Source organism: Podarcis cretensis (genome assembly GCF_951804945.1).
Source record: "Podarcis cretensis genome assembly, chromosome: 16".
Lineage (NCBI taxonomy): Eukaryota > Metazoa > Chordata > Lepidosauria > Squamata > Lacertidae > Podarcis > Podarcis cretensis.
Genome location: NC_137186.1, coordinates 27654311 through 27680510, shown reverse-complemented (window position 1 = coordinate 27680510; position 26200 = coordinate 27654311). Strand labels below are relative to the sequence as shown.

The following is a 26200-nucleotide window of genomic DNA, read 5'->3' as shown; positions in this document are numbered from 1 at the left end:
CGTAGAGGACAGTCCTCTGTTCTGAAAAAAGCGGACCAGAAAGGGGCCCTGGAACTACCCATTCAGTTCCTATTAATTAAATTAATTAGTTTGACTTTTTATTATATTTTTCTCTGTGCTGGAACTCGCCCAGAGTGGCAGGAGAAACCCAGTCAAATGGGCGGAGTATAAATAAGACAACAATTATTATTATTGTTGTTATTATTATTATTTCTTTTGCTATGGCAAGACAGATTAGGTGTATTCCCCACTAGGATAGGATAAAATCTATTTCATTGTGAGTCATTGTTTCTACGTTTGCGTCCACACATGCAAATCAGCACATGCAAGCTTCATGCACATTTTTGTGTCCATTTCTGCCCAGCTACACTGCCTGGCAAGGCAACGCGGCACAGCTCAGACAAGACCAGAGTGGCTTTGAGGGCTGCAAACTCCGGCCAGGCAGGCTGTTTCTGGGCCACCACCAAGAACCCACCGACAGTCATCTACGGCAGCACATAGCAGCAGGGCAGCAGCAGATTTCTCTTCTCCATGTGGTATAATGGCTGAAGTAAAAAAACTATGCACACTATGATACCAACACTGGCTTTCAGTCACTGCTGACTGGGCACTCACATCTCACCCTCCCTATGACATGGCAGCCAGGGGTGTTTTGGGTTTTTTTTATAAAAAGAATGTTTCACCTTCTGTCTTTTGATTTTTCTCTTAAAAAATGAAGCTAGAAATAAAATTATGGTGCTGGTGAAGCCCACTTTAAATCGGGCTCTGTTATGTGACTATTCTACTCTAGTGCATAACAAAATAAATATTTCCGAAGAGGGGATGATGAATCACACATTGATCATGTCCAGGGCCTTGGCACAAGACAGGAGAGAGAATTGGACAAGGCCCAGCCACTGGGCCAATTCAAGATTTAAGGGACAGGTAAGAATGGACTTCTCTGCTTTTCCTATGCTTTGGGTACTGTCTAATCCATTTCCCAATCTAAGGTGACACAATGGAATTCAGCCAGCTGCGGCTTTATTATATCACATACCCTCTACAAAATACATTTCCCCTTTTTAAAAATTGGACCCTCTATTTACTAAATGTATGCTTGCACCCATTCACAGAACGGGATTTGATGTGGAGGAATAGGACTTCCAACTCACACATGAGCCACTCAGGATCAGGAAAGTTTAAATGCACAAGCCACTAGAATAGAGAGAAACGAGATGCCACCACCATAGGGATGAGCAACAGGGCAGTTTTCAGCAGAGGCAGGAGCAGAGTTGCTCGGATGCTGTAATAATTCTGAGTTGTGGTGATGTGGTTTTAAAAATTAAGTCTCTTTGCCAGCCTGCAATAGCTGCTGCAGTGTGGTTTAAGCCTCTGGCTCCATACAGCTGAGAGCTATGAACATTTTCTCTGACATAAATATGTCCCTCATTTATTTATTTGTTTGTAAGAAAAACGCTAGTTCCTTTGAGTGACAATATAATTTTGTTTTTATTTATTTTTAAACACACTGCTGGTTAAAACTGCCAGCCAGTAGATTTCTGAACATTTCCCCTCAAACCAGACATCCTGGGAGAAAGAAAAGTAAACCCAAGAAAATTTTATTTGTTAAAAAAACCCAACCAGCTAAATGTATCAGGGGTGAAAATGGGGAGAAGAGAAATAAAGCAAGAATAATTCACTCATACCTGTTCCACTTCCCCAGGAATTTTTTTGGGGGGTAGTCCTTTTGCAAAGCCAGTACAATCACACACACACACCTGTGCTTTTTACCCTTTGCCCAAAGTTATTAAAAAACAAAACATACACCAATAAGAAAAGCTGCAGATGGTTAGACATAGAAAGCAAGAGATGGTTAAAGACACAACCCTCCTTCAAAATCAGGAATTAACTTTGAAGTTACAGAACTACCAGTACAGAAACTGATTCCATAAAGCTTAGGCTTGTAACCTTCAAGCTTACATCTGGCTTGTCCTAAGAGCCCAGGAGATCAGCTGCCTGAAAGCACATCAATGCCTCATAAGTAAGCAGGGGCACAGATCCAAGCTTCATGTGTGGTGTGGGAGAGATTAATAGGATCCTAGCACGGTAAAGCAAGATGGGCCTCAATCATCTGAAAACTGCAGGAGTTCAAAGTTCCCACCTGCTTTAACAGTGATAAAAATTATAATCTTGCTGAACAACTCATGGACAGGACAGGGGTCTAAGTTTGACCCTACCTGCTTAGGAAGTAAAGGGTGGGGGGAGGAAAATGGCCTTTCCTCTGGAGTAACAGAAGGCACTCCCTAAAGGCACCCCAAAGATCACCCCATGTAAATGTGAAAGGCACAGGAGAATCCCAGGATGTGTTCAATAAAGGAGGACAAAATAGTCCCTGTCAGAGGCCACTAACCTCCTGGATCTTCACTGCACTCATGACACAAGTTATTCGTTTTTTCAGACACAAGTTTTTCCCAGTGAAAGAAGGCATGCATAGTCTTTTAAAGCCTCCCCAGCTGTCTCTACAGACTATTAGCCTTCTTTCCTGCTTTTCTCCCCTTCCATCACTCAGTCCTTCAGACACCAGGTTTCCCTGGGCAGTCAGGAAGTTTTGTGGGGGAGTGGGTGATGAACCTCAAGGACTGGGGCAACTTGCCCCACGAGTTCTGGAAAGAGGCTGTGGTTAAGGATGCCTTAAGCATTCTGGGTCTGAGATTTTCTGTGTTTCTAGACCCGTACAAAGCAGTCAGCCTCTAAAGGAACAGGCTCCAGGCAGACTGTTTCTGTAAAACCTTTCCTTAATTGCAGACAACAGTGACACACCCACGATTTCCTCCTCAAGAGAGAGATCTTTTGCGAGATAGTCAAGGTACCAGAACATAAAAGCATCCATGGGAAAGTGGAAAGCACTTCAGTTTGTTCAGTTCTTCCCCCCAAGGCAGGGGGGGAAGAAGGGACAGTAATAAAGGGAGGCGGGGGTAAAGCATTTGATCAACACTGGCCCTTTCTGAATGGACAAGGCATACGCAACACCCCATAAAAGAATCTCACCTCTTCAAAACCATTTCTCTAATGTTTAACTATAAGTATCTCCCCAGCTCTGGCAGAGATCATTTCTACAACAGCTTACCCAACCTGGTGCCCTCCAGATTTTCAGACTAAAACTTCCATCGGCTTCAAGCTAGCACAGCTGTGCTGATGGGGGATATAGCCCCAAACATCTGAAGGGCACCAGGTTGGTGAAGAGTGCTCTATGCTAATGTCAGCAGTTGCGATCATGATGAAAGTGTTTTGGTGCTGCTGCTGCAATGGTCATGAGTTCCAGTGGCCTTTAAATACACTCTCCTTCTTCCTTAAGCTAAGATCAGGAAGTGCCAGACCCCAAGACAATAGTCTATTGACTAAAACTTCCTCTTGTTCTCCATTGGGTGGGGGGAGAGAACATTTGCAAGTTCAGACAGTATTTTGACCCTGCAAGCTTATGTTGAACAGCCAAGAAGCAATGCTTTAATCTGCATCGCAACGCTATCCTTGGAAGAAGCTTAGGCTCAGAGGCTCACAGTTGGTTTTAAGGTAAAGGTAAAGGTACCCCTGCCCGTACGGGCCAGTCTTGACAGACTCTGGGGTTGGTGCGCCCATCTCACTCAAGAGGCCGGGGGCCAGCGCTGTCCGGAGACACTTCCGGGTCACGTGGCCAGCGTGACATCGCTGCTCTGGCCAGAGCCAGAGCCAGAGCTGCACACGGAAACGCCGTTTACCTTCCCGCTAGTAAGCGGTCCCTATTTATCTACTTGCACCCGGGGGTGCTTTCGAACTGCTAGGTTGGCAGGCGCTGGGACCGAACGACGGGAGCGCACCCCGCCGCAGGGATTCGAACCGCCGACCTTTCGATCGGCAAGCCCTAGGGCGCTGAGGCTTTTACCCACAGCGCCACCTGCGTCCCCCACAGTTGGTTTTACCCTTGTGGATATCTTGGGAGACCAAGAACAGATGCATATCGTACAATTAAAGGACCTCCAATGCATATTTAAAGCACATGACTTTAAAGGTGCTGGGACTTGTAGCTCTGTGAGGGAGGGAAACTAGTTCTCAGGACCCTTTGGAGGAAGTCATGTGCTTCAAATGTACAGGTGTGGATCTGCCCTAACACTTTTGCGACTGGTTTCTTTCCCAAGTCCTGACCCTCGTTTTCTCTTCAGCATATATAAAGCCAGGCTGCCTGATCCAACAGCTTCATCTCATTTTCTGGATGCTTTGATTCATGGTGCACTTAAAGAGGATTCTGTTTCAATCCAATCATATGACTGCACCGTGATCTCAAGATGATATGAGAACAACATGCTCCCAACATGCTGTAAGAGATGGTGCCTATCAGGAGTCTCAAACTGCCTCACAAAACAGCAAACTCTCATAGCTGTGTCCCAGCACAGGAAAGGGCGCTTGCACCAACCCGCTCTACCTGCCAGGAGGGCATGTATTAGTGCTAAGACAATGCAAGGTGCTGGGGAGGAAGTCTTGCCTGCTGTCACAGCATGGAGTGCTAGCAAATCCCAGTGCCTTGTAGAACTGGACATTAACATCAAATCACCTGGGAGGCAGAAGGCTGGCCCCATGCTCCTCTTCTACCATTTTGCTCTAGCCCAGTACCTGCAACACAAGAATCCAACATAGGGGTAGAACAATCTGAAAGCCCAACCACTGACAGGCACTGAATATAAATATGCATGCTCTGAACTGATGCCAAGTCCCGGTTGTAGATCAGGATAGTCTCGATCAATGACTGTTTAGATCAGCCTTTCCCAAAGTGATCCTTCTAGGTGTTCTGAACTGTAACTCCCATCAGTCCCAACCAGACTGCCCAATAGTTAGGGATTATATTATGGGAACCTTTGCTAACTGGTGCCCATCAGATGTTTTGGAGCACAAGTTCCCATTGGGGACTGATGCAAGATGTATTTCAACGTGTCTGAAGTGCACCAGGTTGGCGAAGGCTGGACCAGAGGGTTCTACTCAGTAGACATTTGGAATTGCTGAGGAATTAAGCTTTCATTCTACAGTTCAGGTTTAGATGTGCTTTGTGGCACCTGCCAGTTTGCCTTCTCTGAAGCACAACTAAACTTGAAGTGTAAGAATGGAAGCTCTCCCTAGCTCACCAGCATTTCCTGACAATGCATGGAGTAAGATGCACAGAGGCTGAACTTCCCCGCAGTTTTTGCATTTGTAAATGAGGAATGTCTGGTTCACAGGAGACAGCTTTCCCACCCATCTCACACACATTTGTCTGTTTGAAAAAGAGGAAACAGAAGTTCCTTAGAATAGAAGCTTCATTACAAGCAGAACCTGTTGTCATTTCACTACCTGAAAAATAAAGAAGGCACAAAAAAGATGGAGAGACATAAGATTCAACTTTGGCATTCCTTCGGTTTCCACCTGCAACGTCCTCCAAAATAAAAATAAAATAAAATAAAATAGTGCAGCTCACTGCTACCTCTTAGATGCCAAACATTAGGAAAGGAAGAAAGCGCCCAAGTTGTATTGTCGCAACTTAATTCAAAAAGAGCAAGCTTATCAGAGGAGCTCTTTCTCAGATCTCCCAAAGCAAGGGCAGCATTTGGCAAACCCAAACTTTTCATTGCACAGCAACTGGAGCTGAGGGTGTCTTTGTAGGCAAAGTGACCAGATCATTTTTCATATCCTAAGCATGGGACTCTCAAGACAATCTCAGCCCTCTCACTGAATCTTTTTCTAGTGGGAGAGCTTTTGAGTCAGCCAGTGCTCTATGGCCTTTGAGAACCTTCAAGAATATAGGGGAGAGAAACAAAATCACATCATTTCCTCACTGCGTGCAAGTGCTCTTGCAGCAAGGACCAATTTCTGACCTCACCACCAAATCCTGCTCAACCACACATTTCAGGTCCTGCCTTACAGCAAATGGCCTCTTTCCTCTTAATGAAACAGATGGGAACACAGACACATTCAGGGAGGCAGTTAGTACCCATCAGTGTCCTCGAAGCAAGAAGGTACAGGACTAGAGAGAAAAGGGGATGAAAGTGGGCTTGTAAGTTCCTACTGGGTAGTAGGAACTTGGCCCTAAACTGTTGCCCTCCAGATGCTCTGGACTCCCACTTACATCAGCCTCAGCCATTACGGTCGTAGGATGCTGGGTCTGATGGGAGTGGGGCTCCAAAACATCTGGAGGGAGGGCAATAAGTTGGGAAAGACTAGTGTAGCACCCAACGCTAGCAATAAGTTACCTGGCAGGCAGAGGACTTGCTGCATGGTCCTCTTCTCCTGTGGCACCATTTTGCTTGAACCCTGTACTAGCTGCAGTTTTTCTTAAACTCTAGCCTTGTTCTGGGAGAGGTTAAACCTGCACTTCACCCTGCTTCGACCCTCAGAGGACATAAGATGCCCTGCCTAGGATGGAATCCTGCAATTCTAAAGGAATCAGGCTGCCTTCATGACATGCTAGCAGTTCTGTTTATCTGTCAGTCCCAAATGGACCCAGAAATAAGCAGCTGTCAAAAAGGAAGTTAAATATGCAGGATCATAACGCATGAATGGTATGAAGACAAAAGCAGCCACCCACACTCAAGGCCATGTACCTGAGCTCACATCCCACCTTCCTGCTGTGAAGTGATTAAGCCAGCCAGACCTAACTGTGGCTGAGTTCAAATCAAACCCTTTGGAAAAGAGGTGGGATTGAAAAGACACAGCGCTGCTTCCCTGCTCTGTATAGCAAGCTCTAGTGCTGGGAGAAGGGGCAGATGGAAGGAGTAAACAGCAGGATGACAGTGCAATGGGACATCCGGCTTCCAAGCCCAGGGATTATTCCACATCCCTGCCAGTATCTGCAGTTATGTGTTTAGATGAGGCTCAACAACCACGGAGAACAAAAACTGGGCAGACAGGTGGTGGTGAAAGAGGAGAAGCAACATTCACTGGGGCCAAAGACGCAGCAGGAGGCTGAATCTGGACAGGCTCTCCTTTAAGCCAAGCAGCTAAGGGTTGGGTGGAGGAAAAGAAGTATCTGGTTGAGTTTAATGCATTTATTGGCAATGTGAAACAAAGGCCCCTTTCAGATACAATTTCCTCATTGAGACTGTACCTGGGAGGAAATCAGCAGAGGACCTCAAGGGGCGCATATGCCCCAACTGTTAACACAAGACAACTTATAGTAACAAACTGCAAACTTCTGCACTCTGAAGAAGGGGTGAAGGAGGCTGCTCAGGGCTCAAGGCTCCCAAAACTAGGCCAGTCTTGCCAAGGACTGCAGGACAGAGGACACAAAAAAGCTGCCAGCCACATACTAAGACATCCTCAAGTGACTGTGTAAAGAAATGGCAGGAAGTTTATTGTGTGTGTGTTTGGAGCAGAGGGAAATAAGGGTACAGGGAAGGAGCACAATCAGTGACAGTCTGGATCAGCCACAATGGTCGGTCTAGGCAAGACCACTTCGGCTGGTGACACGAGGAGAAAGATTGCCTGCAAAAAATGGGTGCAAGGGGGGGGCTCCAGCCTTGCCAGTTGCCAAGTGCCAACTAATGCCCAGTTCACAGTTATGCAAGAATCTTCACTGTGCAGAAAGACAAGACAAAAAGCGAAATCTGCTTCTTTAAGCCAACAACTGGAGATGCGCCCTCTGTTTAGTTTCCCCATGAAAGGCCTTTCTCTATGCTGTTTTGTCCCTGATATGGACTGCCAATTCTCACTGTCTTGTCACAGCAACGGAAAACCAGAAAGCCACAAGAACCCAATGTACAGATTTAAAATAATTCTCCCTGTTTTCACCGGGAAGCAGGAATCAGACAGGCCCTGCGATGTAGGTGTCACTGAAAACTGATCACAATCCAGGTCAATATGACAGTTCTCTCCTATACCACAAAGGTTAAAGTGGGCATCTCTCTTGGTCATATTCTGAAACTGCCTCCCCAAAACGAGGAAAGGAGACGATGCCTACTTGGCTCATCATTTCACAGTGCATCGCAAATATTCTGGCTGCACAGGATTTGCCACTATACAATCTGCAGTTCTCGGGATGGTACTCCTTTCTTTAAGGGCTATTTCAGACTGTTAATGTTAATCTCCCAGAATTGGGGTGGGGGTGGGGGGAGAGAAACAACCAGAAACTGGTGGCCAGCAAACCAGTGAAAGTGAGATACACCTGATAATTCAAAAACAAAACACTGGCACTTGGTTTTTCAAGTCCATTTAAAAACACAAATACACAAACATAACACAACTGAAGCATTTCAAGGAGGTCCAGGGGCATGGAGACAAGTTGTGACAGAGGTCTCCCTGCACTGGTGCTCCTAAAAACAAATGAAAAAATGCCTTCTTCAGCTCAAAAGGTGGCAGGTCTCCTGGAACAAGGGAGATTAAAAGGCCACCAAGGAAATCAAAAAGATCCTAAATCTTTGCCAGAGCTCCAATCTTTACGTACCAAGTTCTCATCAGGGACATGCAGAATGGAAAGGGGTCCTGAGTGTCAAAACAGGTGTGTGTGTGTACGTGTGTGTGCACGCACGTGCATTAGAATAGAGGGACATTTAAAGCAACAATTGATGGGGCATTAGAGGAAATCCCCCAAGGACAAGCAAATGGGAAGTCGGAACCATTCAGGGACAAACAAAGGGTTCTGTGTCGAGAAAAGAAACTGCCCTCTGGAGGCTTAAGCCTTTCCAGAGTGGCCGGTCAGATGCTGCAGTGACCATGGAAAAAACATTTCTCCCAGGCAGGGCAGCTGAACAAGACCAACCTGTTCATCCTGCTCCAGTCACCAAAAGCCTTTCTACCCAAACAGCAAGGGCGAGCCTCTCTCTCTTTCAGAAAAGAAAAGAAGTACCATGGGTTGAGTTACAAACATTTCAGCAGGAGTCAAAAAGCCAGCCTATTTTCCCCACCCCCGCAAGCAGTCCTAGCACAAACATGGCTTATTCCAGCCAAGGCTGTGTGATGGCAAAGTCTGCTTCTTCATGCCAACATTTGGAGACGTGCCCCTCCCTGTTCGTTCTCCCCGCTGCTCGCTTGCCCCTCCATCCTGCTGTTCGCTGGGAAGATAGTTCATCTGCATCTTAGAGCCAGAACTACCCAGGCTTTGCTTTCAAGATTCTCTGGATCAGAAAGGTGGCGGCTCATGATGCAGCTGGGTGGCTCAAGGAGGCGGCAGTTGCTGTGAGGGTGGGTAGGTGAAGGCTGCCTTCCTCAAAGAGGATGATGCAAACTTGCCCTTTATTGTACCTGCTGCTCCTTAACAAACCTTTTTTAATTTTCCTTAAATTATGAGAAACCGAAACAGCCTCCGCGCTTGGTCCAACTCCTCCCCTCTGGCCTGCCACTGGCCTTGCAGTCTCATCCTTCACAACCTGCACAGGCAGAAGAGGGTAGGAATGAAGACACCAAAGGCCACTAATATAGGGAACATGAGGCTGCTGTTGTCCGAGGCATAGGGGTTTGGTGTGCGGGGGCCTGACTGGACCCGGTTCTTATTGGTCTGCTTTTTAGTGCTGGAGCCTTCTTCATACTCCTCTTCGTCTTCCTCCTCTTCTTTCTTCTCCAGGCCGGGGTGGGGCTGTAGTTTTGGGACATCTGTGGGATGGAAGAGAAGGAGAAATCCCAGGGTCTGTGATACACACAGAACAAAACCAACCGGAGTGCCCTAGAAAAACCTTGCTCGACTTCGGGAAAACCACTGTTTCCCAAAATTATTCCAAATTCGGCAAAGACTGAAGTTTTGCCATCCAAACTGAAGCATATCATTTATTCTTTTCTCTTTTTTGAAGTTTAATACTTTTTAAACATTAAAAGAACACATAATTAGCAAGAGAGACATTTGAGACTCTTCATATAGTGAGCTTATTGGGGATTAATTACTATCCGAGACTGACTTTGCATGTAAATCCTGCAAATTAATTAGCTTTCTTTTAATGTTTTCCATTTAAAAACATTTGGTCTTCAGCATAAGGTAAAGGTAAAGGTACCCCTGCCCGTACGGGCCAGTCTTGACAGACTCTGGGGTTGTGCGCCCATCTTACTTAAGAGGCCAGGGGCCAGCGCTGTCCGGAGACACTTCCGGGTCACGTGGCCAGCGTGACATCGCTGCTCTGGCCAGAGCCAGAGCCGCACACGGAAACGCCGTTTACCTTCCCGCTGGTAAGCGGTCCCTATTTATCTACTTGCACCCGGAGGTGCTTTCGAACTGCTAGGTTGGCAGGCGCTGGGACCGAGCAGCGGGAGCGCACCCTGCCGCAGGGATTCGAACCGCCGACCTTTCGATCGGCAAGCCCTAGGCGCTGAGGCTTTAACCCACAGCGCCACCTGCGTCCCAGTATATTGCTTGCTTAAAAAAAAAAGTCTTTGAAACAGGAAGAAAAAAACCACAAGACAATAAAATAATAATCATAATAATTACAGAAAGATTAAAGAAGAATGAGTGGTGTAAAATATATTCCACAGTAGAATGCAAGGTTCATATTTGTACCAAACATACCAAATATTCATGAATGCTGCCAAATAAATTCACATTTAGTGGGAATGTTGCCACACATCATTTATTCTAAGCAGACAGATCTCTGTGTTTGTTGGTGCAACATTTGTCTAATGTGGGTGTCTGTACAAAGATGCACAGATGGAAATTGGTCCAAATCAGAGAATGTCCTGCAAGATCCACAAGGATGCAGAAGAGCCATGCTAGACCACATCAAAAGGCCTACCAGATGCCAGACTAATTTCTCCACAATAGCCACCCAGATACCTCTTGGAAAGCCCAATAGCAAAAGCTCTCTCCCACTGTTGCTCCCCAGACACAGATACTCAGAAAGCTGAAGCTTTCCTTTGTTCCTATGAGGGTGTCATGGAATGGGGTCTAAGGGAGGAATAGGGTCTTACTTGAGCAAACTTTTTGACTGCAGTAACAGAAAAGGCAACTGGTGACCAGGAGGAGGTTGAAATCAGAGGGGTTATAAGAAATAAACTTACCGTCCACTGTTCCCCGGAGGACGTATAGTGCACAGACTTTTGGATTATCATAGTACCCCTGTAAAGAAAGAAAGAAGCAGAGATGAGCTTCATTCTCTGTCAGCTACTCCAAAATTGTCTACAATGCTGATTCATATAAACCATACATGTTTTAGAAATTCTGAATATTGAGTGGTATATAAATACTTGAAATGATTGAATGACTAAATAGATAGAAAAATAGTTTGAAGTCATCAGTTCCTTTAAAAATTAGACCTTTATTTAGAACAAAAACAAAGGTAAGTTTAAAGCCTTTGAAATCTATGGGTCTGAATGGCAAAAAGAGGAGGGGAATCAAAGTTTGAATATTAGGGGAATATTCAAATTTGAGGAAGGCAAGGGTTCCCAAATTCAGTAACACTTCCAATAAAGGCAGCTTAAACCACTGATTTCAAGTACAGTGGTACCTAGGTTTTTGAACAGCTCAGTTCCTGATCAACTTGGAACTCGAATGCTGCAAAACCGGAATTCAGTGTTCTGGTTTGCGAACTTTGCTTCAGAAGCTGAGCGTGCTCCTGAGCTTCCATTTTCACTGTTGCACTGCTAATTTGCATCCTTCCCCATTGTAATCAAAGCCTTTTTCCTCCCGTTTTCACTGTTGCGCTGCTAATTTGTGTCCCCCACCCCTTGTAATCAAAGCCTTCCATTTCCAATTGCAGTGTTCTGAGGTGATATTTGGAGCTTATATTTGGTGCTTTTGTTTTTGCTATTTTTTTGCGTTTTTGTTTGTGTGGCTTTTTCATTTTTGTGTCTGTGGCTTGTTCTTCATTGATTGATTGATTGATTGATTGATTTTGACTGCGGAAATGGATAAAAGCCCCCCATCCAAACAATGACTATCATCAGTGCTGGTAAGAAAAACTAATAATTGTAATTTTTATCATGTACATTGATTATTGTTTTCATTTTATTGATCAATGATCTTGTTAGATAGTAAAATTCATGTTAAATTGCTGTTTTAGGGATTGTTTTTAAATGTCTGGAACGGATTAATCAGTTTTGCATTACTTTCTATGGGAAAGAGCACCTTGGTTTTGGAACAGACTACCAGAACGGATTAAGTTTGAGAACCAAGGTACTACTGTAATAAAAAAGCACTGATTTATATAAAGTTTTCAACTTACTCATTCAAAGATTTAACAGACAAATTCATACACACTACATACACATAAAATGTTTCTATTTGCAGATATGCAGAGCCAAAAACCTCTGGGCATGCAATCCATGTGCCTTCTGTAATATACAGAAGCTTTGGTCAACATGGGTTTACAGAAGGTGGGGGAGACAAGACATCCAAGGAAAGGGATGTGGAGGGGGAAAATAGAGGATGGAGACCAGCTGGACAATGTCAGAACAAAGTGATGAGATGCAGGCAGGCATTTACAGCCAGGCTGATCTCTCCTTGCTGATGGGTGCTGAGGTTCCTGATGGTGCCAGAGGCAAGAACATGTTTCTCTTCATTTTTGCAATCCAAATATTATAGGCAGTGTTTTCTTTTTGGCAGGGGTGGATGCTGCTTCTCTGCCTAGTGGAATGGAGCCAGAATGGTTGAATTGTTTCCCCCTTGTGATGCTCTATCTAGGAGCCAGATGTGTGTGTGTGTGTGTGTGTGTGTGTGTGTGTGTGTGTGTACACAAAGAACTTTCCAGTAGTCCTAGGCCCCTGTACTGCCTAACAGCTGTAGTCATGGGTTGCTTCTCTTGGCTTCCGCAGCCTCAGGGCAACTATTCAGTTTTCTATGTATATGTAAGGCTCTGAAGAAAGTGCCATGAAGGCTCAGTGCTCAGAAACTCCTAGACACACAAACTGGCAATTACTGAGCAGGACAGTCCATTTCCACAACATGGAAGAAAATAGAGTAGCCATTTCATCTGATATCTGCCGTGGCCCAAAATAATTCAGCAAAGCGGAAAGTGGAATATCCGAGAGCAAAACCTGTACACATCTCTGTACCTCTTGCTTGTTTAGTTGTATTTTAAAACACATATTGAAAGCCACCTTGAGAACTCAGGTTAGTAGATGAGCACAAATACTCCAAGCAAACATATGAAGATTTACTTCCATGTCATGCTTGTATTCCATGTAGATATAATTGTAAACCAAGTTATGTAAGGACACTTAATGTCAACACATTTTATTAAGACATTTTACATTTTTTATTTATTTTCTTTTTAATCCATCTGGGAAAGGGGTGAAATTCCTTAAATCTCTGTTAATCTGGCCCTGGAAGACTATTTTGGATAGTCCAAATGTTGTGGAAATTTGCTTACTCACTGACATCATGCCATTGTCAATAGGATTTCTGATCTTTTAAAAGAGGGATATTTTTCTCTCAGACATAGGAAGGGAAGTATGTCAAGGGAAAGATTGCCCACACAGCTTGGGGGTGCAGTCCTATTGCAGCCCTTGTTTCAAATCCTGCTTGGGGGTTTAACATAGGCATAGACATAGGGGGTTTAACATAGGTTGGTCATTTTGAGAATAGGATGCTGGACTACATGGGCCCTTGGCCTGAATGAGCAGGCTCTTCTTATGTTCAGGACCTTTGCCAGCAGAGGCTGCATCAGATCTGACTTCCCTACAAACATTTCTCCATGTTCAGCACTTAACCTTTCTCAAAAGGCATGAATGGTAGCCCTTTACCTGAATAAAGAGAGGCCGGATCAAGAACGTGACAAAACCCATCATCACTGAGAATCAAGCCTGCTCTTGCCTAAGCCTCCTCCTGGGAATAGTTGGGCCAGGGGGCTTAGCAATATATAAGGGATGAGTGAACCTTCCTAATCCATACCGTGTGTGTGTGTGTGTGTGTGTGAGAGAGAGAGAGAGAGAGAGAGAGAGAGAGAGAAGCCACTTGTGAGCAATGGCCTTTTCTTACCTTGACAAACTCAATGTTGAGTTTCCCTGTGAAAGTTGAGACCTCTCCCTGGACGCTCAGCTTCCCTTTCTTGATGCCAATTGGAATAATCTCATCATGCGCTGTGCTGTGTCCGACTCGGTCGAAAATGTCCAAGTCCTTCACCACCACATGGCCATTCAAGCGCACATCAAAAACCTTTGGAAAGAAATATGGAAAAGGAATGAGGCCTCATGCAGAGTAGAAGTCAGATCAGGAGCAAAAAGGGGAGGACAACAAGCTATGGATTGGAGGAACGCCGATGCAGGAAAATCATCCTGACCTTGCTACCTGTGCAGGGCCAGGAGAGCAGCCTAACTGACATCTTTCATGGGCGTAGCAGCATGCAAATTTTCAAGTTTACACAAACTTCTTAGGGAGGATGGAAGTAGCTGCCTTTCCATACTGCCCAGTGAAAAATCCTGTGTAACTCAAAAAGCCTACATGTGATGCTACCGATAGTCATTGAACTAAGAGAGATGCTGCCTGGCTGATTTTGTATCTCAGCTGGAGGAGTGTGTTTGTGCCAAGACCTGGAACTCATCTATTGGCAGAAAAGCAATTTCCTTAGCTGGTCAAATAAAGAAGACAAGCAACTTTTGGTTTTGCTTGTAAAATAGGTCTCTATTTTATGGGAAAGGGCCTGAACTCAGTGGTAGGGCCTCTAGCAGCCAGGGAAGTTGGGTGAGAGGGCTGCCCCAGGGTCATGGGGTCGTGGGTTCAAGTCCCAAAAAGATTCCTGCATTGCAGGGGCTTGGACTAGATGATCCTCGTGGTCCCTTCTAACTCTACAACCACAACCTGTCAATACAACCGACTGGAAAGAGCAGCAGCAAAAACATATTTCAGAGCTGGAAGGACACACAGTTGTCTTTTGATCTCTGTATATGACACTGTATAGGAAGGGTCTTGGCTCAGTGGTAGAGCATCTGCTTTGAATGTAGAAAGTTCCTGGTTCAATCTATGGTGCCTCCAGGGTGGTCTGGGAGAGGCCCCTGTCTGAAGCTCAGGAGAGCTGTGGCCAGTCAGGGTACATGCTAATGAACTAAATGGCCTGGGTCATAAGAAAGTAACTTCCTATATTCCCATGACAAAGATCAGTTAACCAACTGCTAACAGTGACTTCCACCAGCAGAAATGGTGCTGATAGGTCCTGCCGCCCCCCGCCAAAAGAGCATCTCTGTGTGTGACTCCAGGATACTTCATTTCCGGGGGGGGGGGGGGGGACATGAGTTCTGTTGTATGCTGGAAGAGTGAAGGCAAGCACTCCCACGTTGTGAAAGGTGTGCATGCTTGAGTCCCACATACTCATATGGCAAAAGCAGCAGGCCTCTGGCACTTGACCCAACCACTGATGGGAAGGGAGTCCTTCCAGAACAAAGTACTTTTTTGTCTTACCTTCTGCTGGGACTGTGCAAAATAGACTTCAGCAAACTTCAGCACAAGAACGTAGTCTCCTTCCTCCTTGATGGGGACCTCATAGCCAAAGGTTTCCTCATTGTAGCGTTCCGTCTGGTAGAGAATCTGATCCTCTGGGTTGGATCGCAAGATCGGCAGTTTCATGCCATAATCAGAGGCTGGATTCCAAAAATAAATGGCAACACTCTCAAAATACTTGCTGGAGTTTTCCTGTCTCGTAATCCCTCCCCCCTCCCCACACTTCTGGCTACTCACCTGTCCATACCAAGAACTCCTCACCCAAACTCAGCATTTTAAGGGCAAAGTCCTAGATCAGGGGGCAGATCAGGTGGCTGGAACACTCTGTGAGAAAGACTACAGCAGGGGTGGGGAACCTCAGGCCCATTGGCTAAATGTGGTCCTCTGTTTCTCTCTGCATGGCCCTCAGGGCTCTCTCCATGTCCTGCTCTGCACCTTCAGGGTTTTTACCTGGGTGGAATGTATCCTTGTGCTCTAACAATGCCTCTTGCTTACCTGGATATGGAGGTGTAAGTGTGTAGAAACCATTGACTTTTGCATGGATGGAATACAACCTGCCCACTTTTGCCACTGGTTCTGCCCACCACTGGCATATCCCCCCCCCCCCACGCCAAGTTTGCTCACAAAGAAATTTGGCCCTGGACCATGAAATTTGAAAGAAATCCCCACCCCTGAACTATGTCACACATGCACATATATGCCTTAATTTCTCACTTATAGATGTCACTATCTGAAAAAGAGATGAACACAAATGAACTCCTTGGGTGGAAGTTCTCACAAACTCTCACATGAAAGACACACTTGATGCTGCGATCCACAAGTGACAAACACATAGGTGAACCGGTCCTCTTTGGGGACCACTTGCTGAGCTTTCAGTTGGGTCTGAGTCAGCAATGATAATCCCCTCTACATGTTCCTCTTTCAAAAAGATGATCTTTGAGAAGCTTTTGTGTTCCAAGCAGACCTCTGACACAAGACCACAGAGTCAGTTCACAGTTTTGCAGGACACTGGAGTCTTGCTCTACATGCCAGAAGCAACTAGTCTCTCTCATTGAATTTGGGGCAGGGTGTGGGGAGAAAAAGCTTTTATGCACAGTGTTACGAGGCCCAAGTTAGCTGTACTTTAGGGGAATTCCATGTACCTCGAAGAAATGACATTGGACTACCCACTTTTTCATGATCAGATATCTGGGCCTATGTTACCATGACCAACCAGAGGCGTGAAGTTTGTTATGCTTCCACAGAAGACTTTGCAATTTTCATAATCAAATTTAAGGGCTACCAACACACTACCCCTAGAGGTTACTGCTGGGCACCTGCCAGATCAGCTGCTCCAATCTGCTCTCCTTTCCATCAGCCTCTTCTGAGGGATGGACCACTCAGCTATATGGGAGCAACTGAATAATCCAAAGACTCCCGAGTGCAGAAACACCACAAACAACTCCTTCAGGGGAGGCTCCCCACTGCACCTCTGCATGAGCCAAGTAACACAGAGCTTGGGCTCTTCTGAGGGTTATGAAAGTGTGCATTGTTTCCTTCTAAAAGTAATGCTTTCCAGGGTGGGGGATGCCTCAGCTATCAGCAGTTTGAGAAAGGCCTGCTGCAAACTGCAGTGTGCATACAAGCCGAGCAGCTAGAACAGCTGTGGACTCATAGAGAAATACTTCTAGAAGCAGCCAAACATAGCTCTTCCAAAGAAAGCCTGTATGAATGATAGAAAATTAAAACCATCACCACCTCCTTGCTTTTGTTAGCAATGAGTAGCATAGTTTGGGGAGGGGGAAATGGTCAAACTGAAAACGGTGGGGGTGAGTGGATCACCCACAAGAAAAACAGGCCAATTCCTCTCTCAACTTTTCTTTCAGAATAAAGGCTGGTTAATGTTTGAGTTCTGTGTTTCTGCTGTGCTACAGATTTGAGTACAGAGTCAAACCCCTCACTGCAGCTGTAAATACAGGAGGAAACTGCCGCCAGCCCCACCTTTGATGGAGCTTTGAAGGAGGCTTACATGCGGTCTAGCCCTATGCCACTTCAAACACCTGCCTGAGCACAGTGACACCAATGGCCCTGAGTTCACTGACAGTCTGTTCCTTCCTTCCCACCCACCTCATAGCACTTTGGAAATAGACGTGTTGTTGGTTTGGCTATTTTAGCTACCAGGAAGGCTGTGCTCAGAACCAGTGTGACAAGGTGTGTCTGAACCCACATGAATGTCCTGCACTTATGTGTACTCCTGCAAACACTACCAAGAGGTTTAGGACCTTTTGCTATAGTTACATTGTGTGTTTGTTATGAATATGTGTTTGTCCATAACCTTATACCCACAAGAAATTATCTGGCAAAAGAAATAGTTTGGCTTATTGCATGAAATGAACGTTGCAGAATATACAGATGCTGCTTCGGACAGCAAAGCTACAATATAAGCAAGCAGCAAATTTTATAGTACATACACACCCTGATCTAAAGAATAAAAGAAGAGTCACTATCAAAAGCCTAGAGAGAGTATGTGACATTTGTCACAGACCCACACTAAAAGTTAAGCAAGGGAGTACTTTACTCCGATGAACATAAAGAGTGCCCGGTGGATCAGATCAAAGGTTTACCGAGTTCATCACTCTGTTCCCACATTGGACAAACACATGCCTCCTCTGGAAATCTCATAATCAGGATATGAGTGCAAGAGCACTCTACCTACTTGTGACTTCCAGCAGCACTGGAGGCAGAGCATAGGCATTGTGGCGAGTACCCACGGATAGCCTTTATCCTCCATGACTTTGTCTAAAACCCTTTTAAAGCCATCCAGGTTGGTGGCCATCACTACATCTAGTGAGAGCAAATCCCAGAGTTTAACTATGCACCGTGTGAAGAAGTACTTTCTTTTCTCTGTCCTGAAGCTTTCAACATTCAGCTTCAGTGAATGGCTTTGAGTTCTAGTATTATGAGAGTGGGAAGCAAAGTTATCCTTGTCCACTTTCTCCATACCATGCAAAACTTTTTAATGCCCTCACTATATTTTCTTTCTAAAGTTAATGCTCCAACCAATGTAACCTTCCTCATGTAGGAGGGGTTGTTCCAGCCTTGATCATTTTGTTTTCTCTTTTCTGAACCTATTCCAGTCCTACAATAACTTTTGAGGTGCAGCAATCAGAATTGCTCTTGCTTGTAAAAGAAATTGTTTTTAGTCCTCATTTCTTGCCGAACAGAGCAATTTGAAAGGGAGGAGGCAGGTTGTACTCGCAGAAAAAATAAATCTTTAGCAACGCTTCAGTGCAGTGACACTTAACTATTCAAGGTAAGCAATATTTGTACTAACTTGGCATGGCTCTGAGTGAGAAATCTGGATTTTTACTTGGTACAATGGTGCTAAGAATATTTGAAACAAGAAGACAAGAAGCTTCTGCAACATGATTACAAGAAAGGGATATACTTCAAAACCACATCCTAGAACTTTAAATTTGGAAAGTGATTCTAAAGGTAATCTAGTCCAACCCCAATACCCAGTACAGGAATCTTACAACACCTCAGAGAATCATCCCACCTCTGCTTACAGACTTCTAGCAAATGAGAGCCTGCCATCTGCCAAGGCAGCCTATTCCATTGTCAAACAGCTCTAATCATTAGCAAGTGTCTCCTAACATTTCATCCAAATGTGCTTCCTTGAAATTTCCACCCTCTGCTAAGCAAGATATTGAGCAAGACTAGAATGCATGGTAGACTAGAAACATGACTGCAGCTTACAACCTGTATTGCACAATCATGGAGTCTGTTAAGATGTTTTCCCCAGCATGCCTCCCCACCCCAACAAGACGGAAGTGTACAACTGTGCACTGCAGTGTTGTGGCAAAGTCCTTTGTACACTTGAAATCTCCTTGCAGAAGTTTGCCTCTCAGCCTAGATTTGGCTGGCTACCTGACAATTAGCAGGCACAGACGCCAGCAGCCAGTGTAAGCCAAGAGTTTGGATTAGATGTAAGACGAAAAACTGCAGCCAAGCGAGAGAGAAAGCAACACACACATCCACCTTGGTGAAATTAGCCTGGAGGGATAATGAACTTCTGGGTAAATGACAGCAAACACAAGGGGCTCTCTTTAAGAAGCTGAGCAATGACTTAACATATGCTGTCCTACAACACCTGAAAGGATCAGCACAGCACAGAAGGAAGGAGAAGGTTAACAGTGAATATGTAAATAAAAAGGAAAAAAATGGTTGGGGCCGTCTTGTAACACAAGCAGCTATGAGTCTGATAATAAGCAGCTTCCGGCTTACAGTAACCACAAACGGTTCCCAAGAAAAGCACCTGGAACCTTTGTGGAACTCATTTTAGCAAGAGTCAGCAGTCACCCCACCCATCTCTACAGAAACCCACCCCACCCTGTGTCGTGCACCAACCAAAATGGGAACAGACCACATGCTCATTAAGTGTCCAGTTCCCCATGTTTGCTGTTCCCTGTTCATAAGCTAGCTATGCGGATTATAAGGGAAAGGGGGACAGCCCCTGAAGGGACAAAGTCCAGCCGCAAGAGAGGCCAATGCAGTGTGCATTTAGAAAGGGATCTGGGTGAAAAGAGGACACAAATGGAGGGGTTGCGTGGAGCAAGAGACAGAAGCTGGCTCAGTCCTGGGTGAAGGAAGAGCAGAACGAAGGGAAGCAGGCCATTGCAGCAAACAGGAGGGACAGTGGGAGCAACCTTTCAAGGTCACAGGAGATGGGTTACCCTAAGCATGTGTTCACTCCCTTCATTTCATAGCTCAAGAGAGTGGCAAGGTGGAATACTATTGTGCTGCTTTGAATTTCTTCTTCTAAAGAAAGGAGAGTTGACATCATGATAGCATAGGAAATATGGTGGAGTTCTGTGAATGCAAATATGGGTGCAGGAGAAGTGGAATGTGGGACAAAAAGACAACTTGCCCAAGAGACAAGGCAGGAGCCCAGAGAACAAAAAAAAAACCCTGAGGACAGGGATTCTCTCTTTTTTAAACTGATTTGTAAGCTGCTCTGAGGGCTTTTTAAAGCTGAAAATTGGGGGATTAGGGGTAAGAATGCTTTCAACAAGTAAAAAAATAAAAGCAGACAATACTTTATTCTAGCATAAAGAAAACTAGAATTTATATGGCAAATAATATGATTTTTTTTGCAATTGACTCTAGTGTTTTGGAGTGTTCTAAGCATTTTGTCTACATTCTCTCAGAGCCATCAGAACAACGTGCAAGGTTGGCCATTGTCCCAAGTTTGCACCTCAGTGGGTGGGGTAAGAGACTGGCTGTGCATCAGAGAATAGCTTGCCTAAAGCAACCCAGGGAGTTCACTGCTGGGGCAATATTTGAACTGGGGACTTTCCAGGCTACCATCTCAGCTGCTACACCAGCTTCAAACTATTATTAACTACTATTGCATCATACAGTAACGATAGGGTCACATAACCCACTTTAGCCAGAGTTTTGTTGTTAAGAGCAGGGTAGTTTCTTTCTCAGTTAGTGCTTCCAATTCATGTTAGCAGGCATGAACATTCCACATGGCATCTTACTGCTACTAATGACATTAATCCAGCTCAGTCAATCTGGAGCTAAACAAGAGCATGGCTTTATAATTCCAGTGGAAAGGACTCTTAGGAAAGGAAGCAGCAGCAGACTTGCTGGAGTAATAATATAAAGAATTGCCCTGCTGAACCAGACCAAAGCCCCCTTAGTTCAGCATTCTATCTCCAAAGGAGCCACTCTAGTTGCATCACATTCACAGATGTGCTGCCTCTGCATATAGTTCCACGTAGTTAACATAAAAAGGTAAAGGTAAAGGTACCCCTGCCCGTACGGGCCAGTCTTGACAGACTCTGGGGTTGTGCGCCCATCTCACTTAAGAGGCCAGGGGCCAGCGCTGTCCGGAGACACTTCCGGGTCACGTGGCCAGCGTGACATCGCTGCTCTGGCCAGAGCCAGAGCCGCACACGGAAACGCCGTTTACCTTCCCGCTGGTAAGCGGTCCCTATTTATCTACTTGCACCCGGAGGTGCTTTCGAACTGCTAGGTTGGCAGGCGCTGGGACCGAGCAGCGGGAGCGCACCCCGCCGCAGGGATTCGAACCGCCGACCTTTCGATCGGCAAGCCCTAGGCGCTGAGGCTTTAACCCACAGCGCCACCTGCGTCCCACGTAGTTAACATGGCAAGCAGCAATTGATAAGATTTATCTTAATCCATGAAGTTGTCTACACAAAACCACCTAGTGGCTGGCTATGCCATGCCTTCTAACAACTGCAAGTTCCATTATAGCAGCCTTCCTCAACCTAGTCGTTTTAAGCTAAAACTTCCACCGGCCTCAGCATCATACATGGATGTGCTGATTGGGACTACAATGCCCATCAACCCCAAAGAACTGGAGGGCACCAAATTGTCAAAGTCCACATTATGTACTATATGAAGAAGTGCTCCTTCTAATCCTGAACCTATCTGCCAATAGCCTCCATTGACAACTCTGAATTCTAGCACCAAACAAGAAAAACAACTATATGCACCATGCATAACTTTATAAGCCTCTACCCTCATCTGTCTTCAACTGGTGGGTTGTGACCCTACCTGGTCACAGCCTGATCCAAGGTGAGTCACAGCAGCAGCACTTCCACCATAGAAATATACTGTAGAAAATTAAGAAATGGGCCCCCAAACACGTGTCCAGATTAAAGGTGGGTGCAGAGTAAAAAAAAAGGTTGATGACTACCTAGCACCCAGTGTCTGCAACAAATGCTCTAAAAGCAGGACGCCATAGTTGTTCTCACCGCTACCACATCAGGCATCCTACCCCTGCGCATGAAAGCTGCATTTTACTATTACACCCAACAAACCACCCCATCTCTCCCTGCTGCTTTTAACAGAAGCCACCTAAGGCAACCTTTTTCCAGGAAAGGGGTGGGTTGGTCCAGATGTTTTGGGCTACAACTCCCCATTTTGGGGCAGTAGTGCAAAACCTATGGGAGAATCCCTTTCCCTGCTATAGTCAGTTGGCTGCCTTAGGTCCTTTTAAAATAAAATAAAATAAAACGTGGGTGCAGAGACTATGATTGCTAAGGACAATCCTTCACGTGTAGGTGTATTATTCCTGGTGGTGGTGATGGGAGATATTGAACTACGGGTCCCCCCTCCCCCCTCAACTCCTGTGGCAGTGAGTTCCACAGGCTGACCAGGCCCGTCTGGACGTTCTCACCTCGTCCCACCCGTCCTTCGAGGGGGTCCTTCCGGAAGTGGATGCCGTGGACGTCCACATGGGCCTCCCCGCCCGCGTTGACCGCCCAGATCACGTTCTCCGTCAGGCCGGCGCCTTCCACGGCGTGAGGCGGCTGCGGCGGGAGCAGCAAGAGCATCAACGCCGGCAGGAGGACGGAAGCGGCCAGGAGCGGCGGCCCGCTTGAACCCGCCGCCGCCACCGGAACCGCCGCCACCACCGCCATCTCTGGCTCCTTCCTGGCTCCTCAGCTCGGCAACGGTCCCGCCCCGCCGCGGCCTCAGCCGCTGCCGCGGTGCCTCCTGCTCATGCCGCCCGCGCCTCACACCGACACCGCCGCTTCGGCCTCAGCCGCAAGGGGGCACCCTAACCCGCTAGCCTTTGCCGGCTGCCCGCGACGCCGGCCAATCGCCGTGCGGCGTGGCGGGCTCTCTTCTTCCCGTTGGCTGCCGGAGCCCCGCTATTTGCATATCGGCAGAGCGCGCGCGGGGAGGGAGCAAGAAGAAGAAGCAAGTTGCGTTGAGAGCGCACCAGCCGTGGGAAGTGGAGACGGGCTGGCGGACTGGCAACTCTGGAGGAGCAGGACCGGGCGGTTGGGGTGTACCATTTGATCAATGACGCGAGGGGGGGGGAAGAGAGAAAGCGTTTCAACCGTCACAGCGCACGAGCGCTTCCCGCCTTCCATTCTCAGAGTGCGTGGCGCGTTCCATGTGGTGTGGTCCATTTTATTAACGCGGTGGAAACAATTCGCTTTCTACTTCGGAATGCCTAAACTGTTTGTATAAAATTTGTATAAAAATAAACCATGATAGGGGGGGAGGGGAAACGGCGTTGCCTTTTTCCTGGCAACCCATTTGGCTTGAACGGTCCCTTAGGAATTCACCCCCCCCTTCCTCTGAACGTGTTGGTAAGCTCCGAGATCGACCAATCAGAAAGCTACAGCGCGGCTGATGAGCGCAGGTAATGATGGGGATTTAGCGCCAGAAGGAAGCCGGAAGCCGGCGCTTGGGCCTTCGGAAGCCTAGTTGTAGTCATGGCAACCGACTCCACTCCTCCACCAGCCAGTTTTTATAGTCCTGTAGACTCTTGAGTGTTAGACTCTTGAGTGACATGAGTTTGACCAAACTGCGGGAGGCAGTGGAAGACAGGAGTGCCTGTCGTGCTCTGGTCCAGGGGGTCACGAAGAGTCGGACACGACTAAACGACCAAACAACAACAGATGACAGGACTCTTGGAACTGATCTCAGAAAGTTGAGAGAAAAATTGTTAGAACGATTATACCTTAGAACTATTTTTAAAAGTATACAGACTAAACCAGCTGCAGCCCCTAACTCAATATACCTGGGAATAAACCCGATTGAATTCAATGGGACTTCTGAGCAATGGTGGTTAGAAGTTTATAGGAGGAAGTTTCATTGAACTCAGTGGGACTTCCAAGTATCCATGCACAAAATTGCACTTTTAGAACAGGAGTAAAGCCCGTTGAGGCTTCATGTGGGATCAGTGTACAAAATAGCCGAATAAGTAAAGGTAAAGGACCCCTGGACTGTTAAGTCCAGTCAAAAGTGACTAGGATGTGGTGCTCATCTCACTTTCAGGCCGAGGGTGCCGGTGTTTGTCCACAGCTTTCTGGGTCATGTGGCCAGCAGGACTAAACCGCTTCTGCTGCAACGGGACACCGTGACAGAAACCAGAGGGCACGGAAAAGCCGTATAACAAATTGACAGGCTGGGTATAGATTTCCCCTGTGTTTCAGTTTGGGTGTTTTTGGTTTGTGCGTCACTAATTATTAGCCAAAGGAAAAAGTATTTGCTACTGTAGCTTCTGACATAAATTTCATAAAAAATTAAATTGCCGGAAAACCGAAACCCTGGAGGGGGACTGGAAAAGCCCCCAACTGATTCACATCAAGGTGATCTCTCTCCTGCCTTTCTTGAAAGCTCTACAGCCACTTTGCAGTCTGCAAACTCTTGTTAAAGTAAGATGCCAGTCTGCAGACTTAGTGCAGAAAGTATTGATGTGATGTGTAGAGATATTTCCTGTTCTGATTAATTCAAGTGGGTTCTGGAAGCTTCTCTGAGAAAGAAACAAGCAGAAGGTTCATGATGTTTGGGTTATTCCTTCTGTGCCGCGAGTTCGGGGGTGACCGAGCCAGTGAGACACTGAGGCAGCCGGCTCCGCCCTCCTGCGCACCAAGGACTGGGCAATCGGGGGGGGGGGGGCGCCAGGCAGATCTTTGCAGCCTGGTGCCACATATGCTTCAGACAGCCCTGGATGGAGCCTCTATTTTTACAGCTACTAAACAGTGTATAGCAGTGGAATGATACTGCAATCCTATACATGTCTACTCAGTGATAAGGCCCACCCCCCTATGTTCCTGCCACTGGGAAAAGATCAGGATAAAATATATTGTACATCAAGAGGATTATGATCAATTAACCACCCTTCACCCTAAGGTCCTAGGACTGGTTAGAACATTAAAACACAATTTCAAAAAAGTTTAAAACAACTCACAATAACAAAACTAAGGTGGGTTCTAAAAATATGCACCTCAAGTGCCAAAAGCACTGGAATCCACTGGAAGCTACATAACGAAGGTGTCAGATGCACCTCCATGAGGAGGGAGTTCCACATTAGGGAAATGGTGCCTTGTGGTGTCTTTTTATTTATTTGCACCCCATCTTTCTGCAGCGGAATTCAAGCCAGCCTCACACTGGGCCCCCAGACAGGTCTCCCATCCAGGCACTGATCAGACCCAGGCCTGCTTCGCATCAGCGAAGGTGTTGCTGCGGCAGGTACTTTCAAACAATGCACTTCTCTCCCTGCTTCAACAGACAAGGTGATCCATACGCTAACTCAAGCCCAATCAGGCCCTTCTTCCGGTGAACTTATTCTGTTCTTTCGGTGGTGGGGGGCAGCTAATTAAGAGGAAAGGGAAGTTGGGAGGTGAGAGTGGAAAGTGAAGCAGTGCATTTAATGCTTCCTTCAGTGACATTCTGTTTTCAAAGAGGTGTTTGATCTTTGACTTTCCAGACTCTCCAGTAAATTATTCAGCAGCATTTCCAAAGTCTGCGGGGAATGTCCTAAAAGCTGAGTTGCTTTAGTGAAAGGAAGCCTCCACAAGAGCCAAAGCATTTGTAATGAACGCAGGAGAGTGTTCCCTAATGCAGTGTTTCCCAACATTAGGTCTCTAGCTGTTTTTTGAACTACAACTCCCATCATCCCTACCTAGCAAGACCAGTGGCCAGGGATGATGGGAATTGTAGTCCAAAAACAGCTAGAGAATCAAGATTGGGAAACACTGCCCTAATGTACCTTTTCATTCAATTTGGGCAGCCGGTACTCGAAATGCACAGATTGGGTGCTTGGTGGCGCTGTGGAGTTATAAATCCCACTCAATCTCTCCATGCCCTCTGCAGATTTCGGAAGAAAGGCTTTAGCAATCACTTGTTCAAGGCATGTTGTTGTTTTTAATCAAGCAAGCGTGCAACCTCCAAAGAAGATGGTCCTAAAGCAGTCTTGCATAGCCTAGTATGTGCAGCAAAACCCATACTGGCTCAAGTTCGCAGAAGCAAGCCCCTCCAGGTTTGCTCAGATCCTGGTACAAAGTTAGTCAAAGCACACTCATCCCCAGAAGGAGGGAGACCTACAGCGAGTCAGATTGA

At 46.2% G+C, this 26200-nt stretch overlaps 1 protein-coding gene across 1 annotated transcript; it reads right to left on the bottom strand.

Moving 5' to 3' along the window:
- Positions 1-1469: 1469 nt before the first annotated feature.
- MLEC (malectin) lies at positions 1470-22880 on the bottom strand. Its single transcript, XM_079956237.1, has 6 exons — positions 22518-22880; positions 15287-15465; positions 13871-14047; positions 10954-11011; positions 3911-9564; positions 1470-3523 (listed from the first exon to the last, which is right to left on the bottom strand). Exons 1-5 carry the CDS (start codon positions 22759-22761, stop codon positions 9335-9337), a joined length of 888 nt encoding a protein of 295 aa, XP_079812363.1. The 5' UTR covers positions 22762-22880; the 3' UTR covers positions 1470-3523; positions 3911-9334.
- Positions 22881-26200: the final 3320 nt, after the last annotated feature.